This window comes from Penaeus monodon, chromosome 18, assembly GCF_015228065.2.
Source record: "Penaeus monodon isolate SGIC_2016 chromosome 18, NSTDA_Pmon_1, whole genome shotgun sequence".
In the NCBI taxonomy this organism is placed as follows: domain Eukaryota; kingdom Metazoa; phylum Arthropoda; class Malacostraca; order Decapoda; family Penaeidae; genus Penaeus; species Penaeus monodon.
The window spans coordinates 11,273,912-11,289,826 of NC_051403.1; the positions used below are offsets into that span (position 1 = coordinate 11,273,912).

A 15,915-nucleotide genomic window follows, 5' to 3' on the forward strand; every position below is an offset into this window, starting at 1 on the left:
GACAGACATGGTCCGGGTCAGAAGAGGAGTTGGTAGCGATGGCTGAGAGTTAAGGGAGGCGAGGAGACACTTCGACAGGAGTAACTTGTCGGTAGATCAGCAACAGGCGTCGGGGAGTAGCATGGTGGTAGGTGCATTTGCGTCGGCGTTGTGAGGTTCTTGAACACAGCTGCCATCAGATGTAAGCGAAAGGCCACTGCAAGCCACCAGAATATTAGCAACACGTGAGCACTGCTGTCACCAGATGTAAGCAACACGTGAGTTGGGAGCACCGCATCACCAGATGTGAGCGAGATAAGAGATGGACTTGGATGGGTCAGTGAAAAGGGGCTTTTCACTGACAGTTATGAGACCCCCAAGGGCTTGGCGAACACCGAGGCACGGCGACAGATCACAGCCTCTCGACAAGGGTGGGGACTCCCCTGTCGTCCCCCGAGAGGAGTCGTGTGCCCCACCGGCTTCGCCACAGGACAAAGCATTGGTAGTGTATACGAAGCCCTCTTTGAAATAGTAACCTCATGAGACATTTGCGGTGTTCGGGTTCTTATCTGTTTAAGTTTCTTTATTTCGTGTGAATGGTAGTTATATTGTATTTATTATGTGTCTGGTGTTGGGGGCGCCACGGGTGTTATCTACGCGCCAATATTGCAGTGTGTTGATTTTTTGTATAGTTTATAGATTTATAGTTTTGTATAGTTTTGATTTATAAAGTTATCAATTATATGTTACTTATGATTACTAAATTAGAAGTATCGTCGATGTTTGCTTTTACCCATATTATTATTCTGGCAAAAGGGATAGAAGATCTAGAGAGGCTGAATAGTATCAAGTGAATTGCTAATCATTATTGGGCCTCTGGGTGGAGGACGAGGTGGTGGAGCTGGACCCTGTGTGGGCTTTGCCTCTCTCCTCTCTGCCTTATGGACGTGTCCTTTTATGCGGCGGTTCCCTTCGAGGGCGGATGTTTATCCCTGAGCGAAAAGAGAAAGCCGGGTGACATCTGCGTCCTGCCCAAGGAGAAGGGCAGTGCTTGGACGGGGTGTGAAGTGCATCCGGTCTTGCTACGTATTGTTGACAGTATGTATATGTATATACTTATGTATGTGTGTATACATATACATATATATACATATATATATGTATATGTATATATATATATATATATATATAGATAGATAGATACACGCATATGTGTGTGTGTACCACAAATACATATTGTGTATATATGTATATATATTTATATATACATACATATATATATGCACACGCATACACAAACGATTATACTATATGTATTATATATATATAATTATATATATATATATATATATTATATATATATATATATATATATATATAAAACGCACACATACACAACCGTTTATATGGTATAATATATATATATAGACGCACACACACACAAACGCTTATGAATGTGTGTATATATATGTGTATGTGTGTGTGCGCATGCGTGTGTATTATAAAGACACTCGGACATGTGTGTGTATATGTACTGTATTTTTTTTAAATATCCCCTAAGAAATATATTTAGCAAGGGATGTAGAATTTTAAATATATTTAGTTCGTTTGATAGTAGGACTACATACAGTAGATACCCAGACTGATGAGACGAACACCTGCTAATGATGAAATCTGGATAGCTCTAATGTATGGTAGCGCGTTGCCTATAAATACAACCGCAAATATCATAATTTATTATTAAGCGAAAAAGAACGGATAAAAGATAATTGAATACGCCCCGTATTCTATAGATCTGAATGCACACGGCTCTCAAACTCACGCTCTGCTCACGGCTCGCTCTCGCTCGCTCCCGCGTTTCGCTCTCGGTTTGAAATCATTTTCACTCATGGCCTCTAAAGTATTCTAATTTCTTAATATTTTTTGCATACGATTGAATGAATGATTTTATAGTTGGATTTGGTTTGACATTACTGATTGTTTATCGCTTCTTTAAGGATTTTACCAAAATGATATAATACACAGTTTAGGTCACAGTATACAGTATACTCATATCTTATCGCCTGCCTGTATTATACTTAAAAAGACATATATAAAATCATCCCTAGCTATGTTACGCATGCATAAATATATAAAGATTAGTTTCAGTTCAATCGTTAAAAGCTTAACTGGCAACGGTGAGGCCCCTGCACACGGCACGCAGCTGGCTGTCTTACGTCAATATAAACATTGTACACGTGGTGTCCGACACAGAAGCTCAACTAGCAGTACATCCATTTCGTGTGATCGTGCTCAACTCACATTGAATTTCACTCAAGATGCCTGGTCCCTGCTGCATTGGTAAGTGTTTTTTAGTGTTGTAATATCATTATTCGTACTACTGGCATAGACTGAAAATAATAGTGGGCATTTTTTTTTATCCGTGTCGGTCTTCTCACTTTCCAGTCTTAATCATGCCTGGCGTTGTCGCGAACAGGTAGTTGTGCCGAACGTACGGCACGTGTAGATGCCACTGTTTTTCTCCTTTCTTAATCAGTATCATTTCTTGTCTAGTGTACGCTTGCAGAACCTAAACCATGCATTCACTACTAGAACCCCGATATAATAAACTAGTCCACATGTTTGGGGCCTCAGACTTAAGGGGTTGTATTTCTCTTCTGTTAATACGACAAGATTATTAATTTAGTATGAATTCTTGCCTAGATTTTTAGCTTTGCACAATTTTCCGGCATAACCAAAAATTAGATATGGGGGGGGGACGGGTATTTCCCCGGCTTGAAAAGAGCCCTATACCTCGGTACTATATTCAGGGGGGGGGGGGTTAAAAACGACGCCCTTGTATATCGCTGATATCTTGATGATAGTCTTTCCAGCAAGGGTCCTGTTTACTTTATCATAATGTGGAAGGTGCCTCTTCACTTTTTCACTATGATAACTTGATCGCTTTCTTCATGACTGATCTCTTAATCACACGGCCCATTACTTTATCGCAAGCCTTTATTGCAGATTAGTTTTAGCTTGTTTTGGGCAACTTGTTGCACGTAACTTGATAGCCGTCTTTTCCCAATTAGTTCAATTAACTCTTAGGTACTGACGAGTCCAGTTTGCTGTGGCATGAGAGTATGAGGGCGAGCGCGAGTCTGCATGTGCGTATTTGCGTGTGACCTGTGCTGTCTCTGCAATGTCCGATCTCTTACGAAAAGATAACAATAGGCCTTCCAGTAGTGTAAGAATTGGCCTTTTTATCATTAAAGGTTGAGCCATAAAATGGTTTTACATGTTTCCTCCCCTCTTTCTTCCTTGCTTCAATCCATCCTTTCCTTAATCACCATGTTTACTCCCTCTCGCTCTTTCCATATTCTCTGGACTCTTCCACCCTCTTTCTACATTCCTTTCTTAACACGCATATTTCCCCTCCCCCTTACCTCCTGCCCCTTTTCCTAAATGGAAAGGGTTTTGTGGCGTCCTCCGCCCCTGAATAATTGAGGTGTTTCAACATTGCAGATAAATGCGAGTGCGCCGAGGGAGGCTGCAAGACAGGATGCGTGTGCAAGAGCTGTCGCTGTGAACCCTGTGAGAAATGTAAGTATTTCTTTCCAACTTTTACTCGATTTCACCATGTATTAATCGCATGTCTAGTTATAATCGCTTAAAATCGTGTCGTTTCTACAATTATAGAATATGGTCTTGTGTAGTTGGTAAGATGTAATTGTATAGCCACTACATTCAGTATTTACCCACTTCATCCACTTAGGAATGGAACTATTTTCAGACTAGAAATAAATCTAAAATCTAAATCCTGTTTTACTATTTCACAGGCACAACGGGGTGTTCTTGTCCCTCGAAGGAGGACTGTGCCAAGACTTGCCCCAAGCCATGCAAGTGTTGTCCATAGGCTAAGCGCCTCATGGCTGCCTGCATGACGATCTCTCTCGTGCGGCGGAGTGAGCAGGAGGAGAGGGAGAAGACTATGAAGATTGGGACCAGTCGTGTATTTTGTTATAGGTTAAGAACCTCTACTTTCTATAGGTTTATATTGATTCTGACATAAATTATTCTGTTAATGAACTCTATTTTTTCTAATATAACGAAGAGACTCCCCTTTTATTTTTATTAAATAAATAAAAGAGTCAAACTAGAATTTTATTTTCCTAAATACATGCAAGTCCTGGGTCCTCAAAGGATAATACTTACAAAAAAAAAAAGCACTGAAAAGTTTCCACGGTAACCGTTCCTAAGCTTAATTTTGTGTAAGAATATCGGCTTGTTACTGTATACGCTGCTGCATATATTTATAAAAATTATATATATATATATTTAACTTCCTACACTTATACAAGCTGCAATTGTGCTTCCCAATTGTTTCTGAATCTTCATAAACGCTTGTGTATTATTATGCGGTGGTGGGGGGGATAAAGCTAAACTGGTGAGTATTGCGAAAATGACATTATAGCCGAATTATTAATTTTAAAGAAAATGCAAACGACTGCATCATTTAAGGACTCGAAAGCATTCGATCCTTGTAATAAAATGGCAGTTTCCTTTCGTTGTGTTATAATTTGGTTCCAAACAACGGTTTCAAATAACTGAAAGCTATGGTATGGTAGCAGTAATCCATAGATCATATTCAATCCTAGAGGTTAAACTTCTCGGTTTATGAGCAATGCCATAAAATAACGTAATCGTTGTTGTGTGTTAATTCTCCCATATACTTCACTACTTTATGTAGAACGGCCTAAAAATACAGGAAGAAAAATCTAGAATGCATTCTGAGGATTTTGCTTGCAGATTATAACACTATGATGGAAGTACATGTTACAGTACGGGAGGGGGGGGTCATTTTAAGTAATCGTAACCATATGCTCAATGGTACCTTCCATTTGTGGATGGGCTACGCTTTCTTTGCGAGTAGTTGGACATAACACTGCAACAGTAAGTCCTCGCCGTCTCCATCACACGTGCTTCTTTGGACTTTCACGCTGTGTGCTTGCGTGTTTTAGCCTTGCAATCGCCATGAACGATGAGATGCCTCTATCGCTTCATGGGCGATTTTGGAGAACGTTGGGGCCCCCTTTTTATAAGATTATCTTGCTTGACATTTTAATTTTGGCGGACAAATGATTTAGACTTGCATACCAATTTCGTCCTTGTAAATAAATTTCTAATATTTGAGTGGCAACGTAGTGGAATAGTAACTGGCGATGAAATGTAGTCCAAATTTGTCGGCAAATTCAAACTATTTCTCAAGTCTGCATTATATACAAATTTCATTTAATCAAATATTTTGCGTACCTGATTACTGTTTAATGTGCATGTAAAGTTTATACCGGGTTTTACATGTGTCATCTCGCCACATCTAGTCGCTCATCCCGATATGTATACACAATCCCTGGAATAAGTGATTACTTGTAAAACGCCTCACAAGCCATTCGGACCGGGCGGCTCATTTGTAAACCTCTAGCGAAGGACAACAAATTAATTTATTATCTTACTTCCTTTTTGTAATCTTACCATATATAATGTAATGAATATATAGAGCCTGTTTATTTGATTGCACACTCGCACAGAGCGCACGCCCCCACACATTCCATTCAAACGTTGAAAGCAGTAAATCGTAGGTTGGCTACCCATTCGGCCCTTACTAATCTCAAATTTGACTGAGGGTCAAACAACCATGACCAATTAATGAAGCCAGCCATTTGAAAGTGGTTTGCAGTGTTTGTTTATTTTACGGTTTATTTATTTGCTTAAGTCTAGTAATAGCAACTTGCATTATTTAACGCTACATAGAACTTCAGTTTAGGTGGGACAACCATGTGAAGAAAAATAAGACGAGCAGTAATCACTAACCTAGGCCATATTTCGTCCCCTATCCGCATGCCTAGGCTCGGAAAAGCCGTTAAGGTGAACTTAAATATATCGTCTTCAGTCTAACTACCAACACAAGATTATGAGAAAGTATAATTTGGAAGTTAAAAAGAGCAGAAATGTGTGCAGCGTGTGCATAAGCATAATTTGTCTAACACATTAGACTGTGAAAGGCTTCTGAACAATGGTTGACTAGTTGGCAGTGAGTGGTTACAACGGTTTGGCTCTTTAATATTGAAGAGTTCTACACAGTGAAGGAAACACACGAGACGAGTGTCTTAGGGTAAGTTAGGTCGGACACACTCCCGCACCCGCCAACCCGGAGGCTGGTGGTGTGGAGTGTGATCTGCGCTCGATGAGTGAAACCGAGTTAAACTGGGTCATCCTCAGGCACAAGCGGTGAGTGTCCACCAGACACGTGGCATGAAAGTACAGCTATAGGCAGGAATAGTGAGGCAGCTGCAGGAAATGTGGGGGGAGCGAGGTGTAGTCACCGATTCCGTCTGTTAATGACCTTCCATAGCAATATGGTGTGAACAGAAGCATAATTTGTCTAACCCATTAGACAACAGACCACATGACTGGTTGCCACGTGGCTCAGAGTCGAGTTAAGAACCAACTCAGCGAAGGCATAGATGACTATTTTATCTGATCTCTTCTGACCTCTCAGTTTTTTCCAGCGCTTGACGTGATAAGGTCAGTCCAGCCTTCGCATTCAGGGCTGGATGGCCAGACACGTGACTCCGCACAAGGACTTACCCCAAGACATCGTTTCGTGTGTTCCCTTACTGTATTGTACTCTTTCATAATAAAAGTAAAGCCGTCATAACTATGACTACCCCTGCTAGCCATTGTACTAGGGTTCATAGACTTACAAAGTTCGATGATGCACTTTTGTTTACCTACGCAAATCTACCTGCATGGACGGGCCTGCAAACATGCCTACAGCCATATTGTTATACGAAATGGTCGTGTGTGTGTGTGATGTATGTATGTGTATATATATGTATATATATAAATAAATGTTATCATTATTATATATTATATATATATAAACATTTGTTTGTCTGCCTCTGTATATGGAACGAGTTTCCCACATGCCATGTCTTCATTCCCCACATGATTTTTTCCCGTTGTTCGTGCCACCTCAGGGTAAGTTATCTCATTGTGGGCGGAGCTGTCTTGGGGTAAGGATGAAGTCCTCTCTTGCTTCACCACTGCCTATCGCGTGTGGGTTCTACTAGCACGCTACTTTCCTAACAGATGGTAGGCTTTCATAACGAATCAATTTTCTCCCTTATTATTTGATTATTATCTTATCGTGAGGTTAATAGCTTTTGAAAATAAGGATCGGAATCTAGTTGAATTCCCGTGTTCTTTTAGTACAGGGAACACGTTTTATCAACGATCTGAAACCTTTAAAGGCCAAATGTACACTTTCTTTGACAAGACTGACTTTTCGTTGAATTTGAGCTCATATCCATTGGCTGTCTCGTAGTTTAGTATGTTGGTGTGTTCTTAATGCAGGGGTCTAATCATTATCGTGTTACATCCCCTCATCTGTCTCTAATACATGAGAATTAACGAACGGAAGGAAGGACGGCGGTTACACAACACTTGTTGAAGCTTAAACACAGCCCTCAGTAAACAAAAATTAAAAACAATAAATAAATGCAAATATCATCATGCATAATGCGTAATATTTATTTGTTACGATTAATAATAATAATAATAATAATATTGATATTATTATTATTATTGTTGTTATTATTATGTTTGTTGTTATTCTTCTTTTTCTTCATATATTTGATTATTATTCGTATTCGTATTAGTAGTAGTAGTAGTAGTAGTAGTAGTATTGTTATTGTTATTATTGATGTTATTGTTGCTTCTGATGATGATGATGCTATTGTTGTTGTTCATGATAATGTTGTTGTTTTATATTGTTTTTGCCTCTATTATCTTTATTATTATTATGATGATGATGATGATGATGATGATGATGATAATAATAATAATGATAATAATAATAATAAAGATAATAGAGGCAAAAACAATATAAAACAACATTATCATGAACAACAACAATATCATCATCATCATCATCATCATCATCATCATCATCATCATCATCATCATCATCATCATCATCATCATCATCATCATCATCATTATTATTATCATTATTATTATCATTATTATTATCATTATTATTATCATTATTATTATCATTATTATTATCATTATTATTATCATTATTATTATCATTATTATTATCATTATTATTATCATTACTATTATCATTTTTATCATTATTATTATCATTATTATTATCATTATTATTATCATTATTATTACCATTATTACTATCATTATTACTATCATTATTACTATCATTATTACTATCATTATTACTATCATTGTACTATCATTGTTACTATCATTGTTACTATCATTGTTACTATCATTTGTTACTATCATTTTTACTATCATTGTTACTATCATTTTTACTATCATTGTTACTATCATTGTTACTATCATTGTTACTATCATTGTTACTATCATTATTACTATCATTACTATCATCATTATTACTATCATTATTATCATCATTATTATCATCATTATTATCATCATTATTATCATCATTATTATCATCATTATTATCATCATTATTATCATCATTATTATCATCATTATTATCATCATTATTATTATTATTATTATTATTATTATCATTATTACTATCATTATTACTATCATTATTATTACTATTATCATTATTATTATTATTACCATCATCACTATTACTTGAAATCACATTCCATGAAATATTACAAATGATCGCGGACATGAAGGACGTTACTTCTGAAATAAGATTTTAATATTACTCGTACAAATGAATCCGGAGTTCATGCACTTCTTTTTTATGTGAAATAAGGTGAAGATTGACAACATAAATAGCAAAGCATCACACACACAGACACACACATCGAGGTAAGTACACTTCACTGAAGTAGTTAGACCGTCAGTTCATTTGTAAGGGTCTATGAACCCTAGTGCAATGGATAGCAGGGATAGTCATAGTTGTAATGACTACTTGACTCTTTATTACGGAAGAGTACAATACAGTAAGGGAAGACACGAGCTCACACAAAGAATGAATCACAAACACGAAGATTAATGTTCAGTATAACAATACAGAGTTAAATTAGCAATGCTATATATACAAAATTAATTCAACATATGCGACAGAATGTATGCATTAAGGAATGGCCACATAAAAAAAAAATATTCGCAAGTTTTCTGGCGAGCAAATCTTCTTGGGGTCGGAAATTCTGAACTGCCGAGTTAGCCATGTCTAGCTATGCATGTTAGTCTTCATCGACGGGGGTTCCTATACCCAAAATGCCCTACAATGAAGCGAACTGAGCTGGGAAAATCTATAAATAACCTGCTCTCTTCTGCGTATCTGTGGTAGGCGCTCATGACATTCCCTAAAGGTATTTAACTATAACAAATCACGATCACTTGGGATTTACCCAAAACATGCAAGCAACTTCTAGACGGTGAGAAAAGTGTGATTAATAAGCGAATAATTATTCTAGCTTAAACCCTAGCACTACATTAATTAACAAACGTAACTATTGGTCACACCGACTCAAAAGTTGCGGATCGAATGAATAACTTTGGTTTTACCTGTACCTGCTATCGCAAAGTCAGAGCATAGATCTATTAGACGATTTATACAACCCCGGCTTATGTCAGGCATCCCTGTGCACTGTGATATGGGGAAGAACCTAATGCTATAATCGTAATAATAAATTTCTATAAAATCGCGTTACAAGCTCCGTTCTAACGCCGATAGAACATGTCATCAATGAGCAATGTAATGATGCTATGGTTATCCCCAGGGTGTCAACAACAACAACCAAATCACGGGAAAAAATGAGCAGTCATTTTCTCATGACGAGAAAATAAATGGTATGATATTTTTAATAAAGATAAAGTCATGAACGCATTAAATTCGTTGTGGTTGGAACTATAGAAATAACTAATAACAAGAGAAATTAATCAACTACTTGATTAATGAACGCTAGTCATGTTTGTTTACCATATTCAGTGATCACACAGTAATGCAATCCAAAGTCAAAAGAATAGTGTGAGAACCTGCCATTTGCTGTCACTTAGCACTTTTACTCAACAAAACCTGAGAATGACTGCACATATGGCTTAATACATTTATGGGAGAAGGAGGAAAGGAAAGAGGCCCAAAACGTGTACTCACATGATTTTGTAGGCATGGTGGATCATGGAAGCTGGTCAAGTGTGTTTATGTTGCAAGCCAAAAGGAAGCAATGACCACCCTGCCACCAGTTATAAGAGTACCCTAGTACAATGGCTAGCAGGGGTACTTATAGTTGTTATAACTGTTTGACTCTTATTACAGAAGAGTACTGTAGTAGTTGGTGTGCAGCTACTCTACCACTCACCCTTGCTACAGGAGCTGATGAGTATTCCTCGGGTCGTGAATTATAAGGTACGAGCATGGGCAGGGGAAAAAGCCGGGCAAAGTTACTTCCTACGCCTACAGGAGAAGAGAGACCCAGTTCTGTTTTCCATGGCATTTATTGTTGTCACCAAGGTTACATATCACAGTCGAGTTGGTTTATGGAAAACATACAGGCAGTGACACTGAACATAAAAAAAAAAGCACTGATAATATTAAACACAAATGTCTGCCCAGCCCACACTTACACTCCCTTCACAACCTAGGTTACCCACCAACTGCTGCCGGTGGCGGTTCCACCGCTCACTCAGCCAAGGGGTTGCTGCCTTTCCAAGTTGTGAAGGGGTTGGGTGTGGACTACGAGCTCTCTCGGACAAGAAATCATTTGGTGTTCTCCTGGAGGTGGGGCATTTAATACAGAAAACAACAAGGGCGTGCTGATGGGTGTCAGCAAACGCATTCAATTAAAGAAAAGCACCCCAAGTGGCAACATGGTAATCACCCGTTCGCATAACTGAATCCGCGAATCCGGGTGCGTTCTTGTACCGAGGTATACATCATACTACAGCCCCTCCCCCGGAATGGAAAACGCCACACCTCCCGGAGTCCCAGTACCCGATAGCACCATGTACAAATTTATATAAAAACATAATACAAAACTCGAAAATGTAAAATTCAAAAATATATTTAAAATGCAAGACTAGTAAAATATCACAATATGGAAGATATCAACACAAGAACTTTTTTTTCTCTCTCTCTTCTTACACATTATAGTTTTTGAGCTGATGGTCAAGGACCGACCCATGGTTCAAAATCCATTTCAAGAACCTCACTACCATAAATGTTTCGAGTCACACACACAACACCTGGTCAGTTTCCTCGAGGTAGTCCACTTCAGCAGCTGGAGTTTAGGGGCATATCTGGTTGGCATGGACTCTGACGGCACGGTATGGTGATCGCAGGTCCAAGACATCGTAACTAACGGAGCCCAACCGCTTCTGTACACAGCAGGATCTATGGTTCCCTAGGACCTTATGTAGGACCAGAGATCCCTCCTCGTATGGGCCTGAGGTACGTGCTCATACTGGGCCTTGTTAGTCTCCTGCATCTTCCAGCTCACTTCAACACCTAGCCAGCAGGCGTCTGCAAGACGTGCCAATATCAGGTTGGGGTCCACAGCCTGGCGGTTAATCAGGCCCTTCCCAAAGAGCACCATAAGACCTGTCAGCAAGTATAGCGGCTGGTCCCTCACAGCACGGTGGATGGCTGAGTTCAAGGCGAGGCGAACAGCAGGAAGATGGGTGGGCCACTGCGAAGGAGCCTGCCGAGCCAGTGCCACCAGCGCATCCTTCACTGTCTGATTGGTGCGCTCCACCACCCCATTGGACTGGGGGTGATAGGCCACTGTGAAAGAGTGTTGCACTCGCAGGGCCTCCAGAAGTGAGTGCCACTCGGTCAGGTGGCCCAAATAGAGTCACATAATGGTCGTCAAAGGCCCATAGCACTCTGTCGGCCTTCTTATCAAGCAGTGAGACCAGCTGAACCATGTGTGATGGTTCACAATGGAGAGTACATGCTGCTGATCCCCGCAAGTCCATAAGGTCAGCTGACACTGTCACCAGTGGGACCTCTGGCAGTGGATGGCCTTCCATTGGGGCGCGTCCTGCCACACCCTTGCGCTGCTGACATGCATGGGAGGCTGCCACATACTCCCTCACCAGATGATACATATTGGGGAAGTACCAGGCGCCCTGCAGGTTCTGGAATGTATGGTGGATCCCAGGATGGGTGGCAGTCGGAGGGCAGTGGGCTTGTCGTAGTGCCTGTGTTTGGAGGTGTTTGGGGACATAAACCTGCCTCACTACCCGATCAGGAAAAGTCACAGGTAGTACAGAACACCTTTCTCCACCTCAAAGCTGAAGAGTGCAGCAGGAGGTCTCTCCCCTGGTACAGCCTGGCGCCCTTCCAGCCAACCCAGGGGGTCCTCGCATGCCGGGTCCCATAGCTGGTGCTCCCTTGTCTGAACAGCTGTCATTCCAGTGAGGTCCATCTTATCAGCAGCGTCATCATGTGCCTCCTGGGCCTGTTCTAGTAGGCGAGCTGTCTTCATAGATGGAGGTACATCACCTGCTGGTCGTGAGAGAAGGTCCGGCACATGGTTGCTGGCCCCTGTCTTGTACTGTCTTAAAATCATAGCCCCCAAGTTCGTATGCATACCAAGTGGGTGCTCTTCGTGCACCTGGAATATACCTCAACCAGGGGCTGGTGGTCTGTCCAGATTACAAACCGTCGACCGGAAACATACAGGTCAAACGCACGGACAGCTTCTACCACACCCAGCGCCTCCAAGTCAATGACGGCATAGCGGATCTCGGCGTCCTTTAAGGTGCGGGACCAGTATGCAACAGCGTGTGGCACATGCTCAGGACCAACAAAGAAACCCAAGAGCTTCACCTGGTGCTTGGCAAACTCACACTTCTCAAGGTTCAGCTTCATCCCTGTTTTGTGCAGAAGAGCCAGTGTCTCCCGGAGATGTTGTAGGTGTTCATCGAAGTTCGCCGATGCAACCACCACATCATCCAGGTATGCAGGGGTGTGACATCCCAATACAGATGCCAAGGCAATATTCATTGTCCGCTGAAATGTTGGTGCAGTGGAGAGGCCAAAGGGAAGCCTCTGAAACTGCAGCAGTCGATGGCCATCACTGAAGGCAGTCTTTGGGCGATCGTCAGGGTGCAAAGAGATTGCCCAGTAGGCTGACCGGCCGTCCAGAACAGTGAACCAGGCGTGTCCTGACAGAGAGTCCAACATCTCATCGATGTGGGGAAGGGGATAGGTGTCTGGGGTCGTCACCTGGTTCAGGTCCCGGTAGTCGACACAGAAGCGGTGAGAACCATCCTTTTTCCGGACTAGTACCACTGGTGAAAGCCAGGGGTTCGAGGATGACTCTATGACACCTTGAGCCAGCATACGGTCACACTCCATGCATACCACTTTCTTCATTTTCTGTGGAAGTCTCCACTGTCACACACAAACTGGGGTGTCTGTTGTGGTGATGATGCGATGTTGCACTCCTGGTACGTAGCCTATGGCCTGCTTGTCCCTGGAGAAAAAAGTTGGGAACTGATCTAGGACTTCACGTAGCTGCCCTTCCTGGTCTGCAGTCAGATGCCCGAGGGCTATAGGAAGGGGCATACCAGCTGCCTCAGTACCACAAGTACCCAGGCCTTCAGCAGCACAGGCAGCTCCCGACTCGTCACGTTGGCAAGCTTTATCAAGGGCAGGCGTGTCCAACACAAAGAAGTCCACCTCCTCATACCCAAAGTCCAGACAAGCAGCAGTACTATCATAGTCATCATCCAGGAACTCACCGCAGTGCAAAAATTCACTCTCCCCTGGGAACTCTTCGGACACATTAATTTGCTTTTTTTTTTTCCTTTTTTTGTTGTTATTACCATTTATTGTTATTTTAATTGTTGTTATTTTCATCGTTATCATCATCATCATCATCATCGTTACTATTAATATTATCATTATTATTATTATCAATTTATTATTATTATAACTTTTATTATTATTTTCATCATTATTGTTTATGATGATCTCCTTCATCCTTAGTACGGTTACTAAGAGTTCCATCATGGTTGTCCTCATTGAAAGTTTCCGGAGATCCTGACCGGAAATCGAGCTTGCCACACACCAGGGGAAGTTCTTTGTTCTACTTATTTTGACTTTATGCATCATTAATTCCCACTTACGTCATGAATAATGATAATGCCTTTGCATGCGACAGACGTAGGTTTCAAACATTTTTTGAAAACTCCATAGCACAAGATGTGGATACATGATTTTCGCCGATAATGCTCCTTTTTTTTTTTTTTTTTTTTTTTATGTAGAACGCACATCCATCAAGTCATCAGTTCGTTAGATTTAAAGGAGACCTAAAAAATTAAATATATTGGAAACTAAGAGAAGCAAAAAATTCAAAGATAGAATAGACGAAGCCTAAGAATTGTTATGAATTTACTGATTTTCTTTAAACTCGGTATTATTATCCAACAAAACAATACGTGGAAGTGACCTCCACACCATAACCGTTTTGAGGAGAAAGGAAAGAACTGATTTAAATTTACGTCCATGAAGTTGAACATGGAATTCACCTAGCAGCGCTCTATCAGATGGGTGCTGAACTTACCCTGATGATCTTTACAGAGCACCAATCATTTGATGATGATAATTTGTACGATGGATAGGTGAAAGAATCTTAATCAGATCAAAAGAACAGGTCCAAATGCTTATTGTGAACCGGAACAGCTAACATCCTTAATGATCAGCAATACTCGAAATACAATAAGATAAATAAGAAATATTCAAAACAATCTGATCTTAAAAAATAATTTAATTAATTAATCAATTAATTAATAATAATAATAATAATAATAATAATAATAATGATAATAATGATATAATAAAATAATAATAATAATAATAATAATAAATAATAATAATAATAATAATAATAATAATAATAATAATAAAATAATAATAATTATAATAATAATAATAATAATAAAAGGTCTACATTTACGTACCAAACCAATTCTCTGGGAATTTAGCTGTCTATCCAATGTGTCTCAAAAGTCCAGTTAATTTCTTGTATGTCAACTAATTTCTTGCATGTCAGTTATGATATCACGTAAAGTATGATTAGTAGTTCTTGAATGACTGAAGATCCTACTTAAAATGATATATATATATATATATATATATATTATATATAATATATAGATATATATTGATATATATATATATAGATATATATATAATATATAATATATATATATGTATATATATGTATAATATACATATATATATATATATAATTATAATTTTATATATATATATATATGTACATATATATATATATATATAGATTTTAATATATATATTTTATATATATATATATATATATATATATATTTTTTTTTTTTTTTTTTTTTTTTTTTTTTTTACACCAGCGCTGACACTAATAAATGCAATCCAGACCACCATTTCGTCGATGAGCTGCAACTGCTCTATGGGGATTACTGGCAGGATTGTATTAAAAACGTACTATCGACAAAGCCTATTAAATAAGAAGAGACGCCATCTCTCTTATTGCTGGAATAAAATATAAAAATAAGGGGTTCAAAACGAGACACCAGCTTTTATATCAGCAAAGATAATGAAGTAGTCGTTAACAGCTATACGGTGGCACCTGTTTGAGTTTTTAATATTAGATGATATAAAATGATTCGTATACGGAGACGTATGGTCAAATACGTAAAAAATATATATATATATATATACATATATACATATATATATACATATACACCTGGATTGCATCTAAGGAAGACTGGATCATATATATACATATTAGTTTTGTTCTTAAAACAAAGCGAAGTTCAGGAAATCATCATCATCAAGGGGCTAACGACGACGGGGGCGCATGGCCGCATTCACCCTTCGCTTCCAGCCACGAGGAGCCCTCGAGGCGAGTCTCCAGGCAGGCCCAC

General features: G+C 39.3%; 2 protein-coding genes across 2 annotated transcripts; one reads left to right on the forward strand and one right to left on the reverse strand.

Annotated features, from left to right (window-relative positions):
* Nucleotides 1–2,165: 2,165 nt before the first annotated feature.
* LOC119584240 (metallothionein-1) lies at nucleotides 2,166–4,047 on the forward strand. The gene is made up of 3 exons (XM_037932756.1): nucleotides 2,166–2,319; nucleotides 3,484–3,561; nucleotides 3,798–4,047. Exons 1-3 carry the CDS (start codon nucleotides 2,298–2,300, stop codon nucleotides 3,872–3,874), a joined length of 177 nt encoding a protein of 58 aa, XP_037788684.1. The 5' UTR covers nucleotides 2,166–2,297; the 3' UTR covers nucleotides 3,875–4,047.
* Nucleotides 4,048–11,381: 7,334 nt separating this feature from the next.
* LOC119584612 lies at nucleotides 11,382–12,551 on the reverse strand. The gene is made up of 3 exons (XM_037933299.1): nucleotides 12,267–12,551; nucleotides 11,785–12,180; nucleotides 11,382–11,744 (listed from the first exon to the last, which is right to left on the reverse strand). The coding sequence occupies exons 1-3, from the start codon at nucleotides 12,549–12,551 to the stop codon at nucleotides 11,382–11,384; spliced, it is 1,044 nt and encodes a 347-aa protein (XP_037789227.1).
* Nucleotides 12,552–15,915: the final 3,364 nt, after the last annotated feature.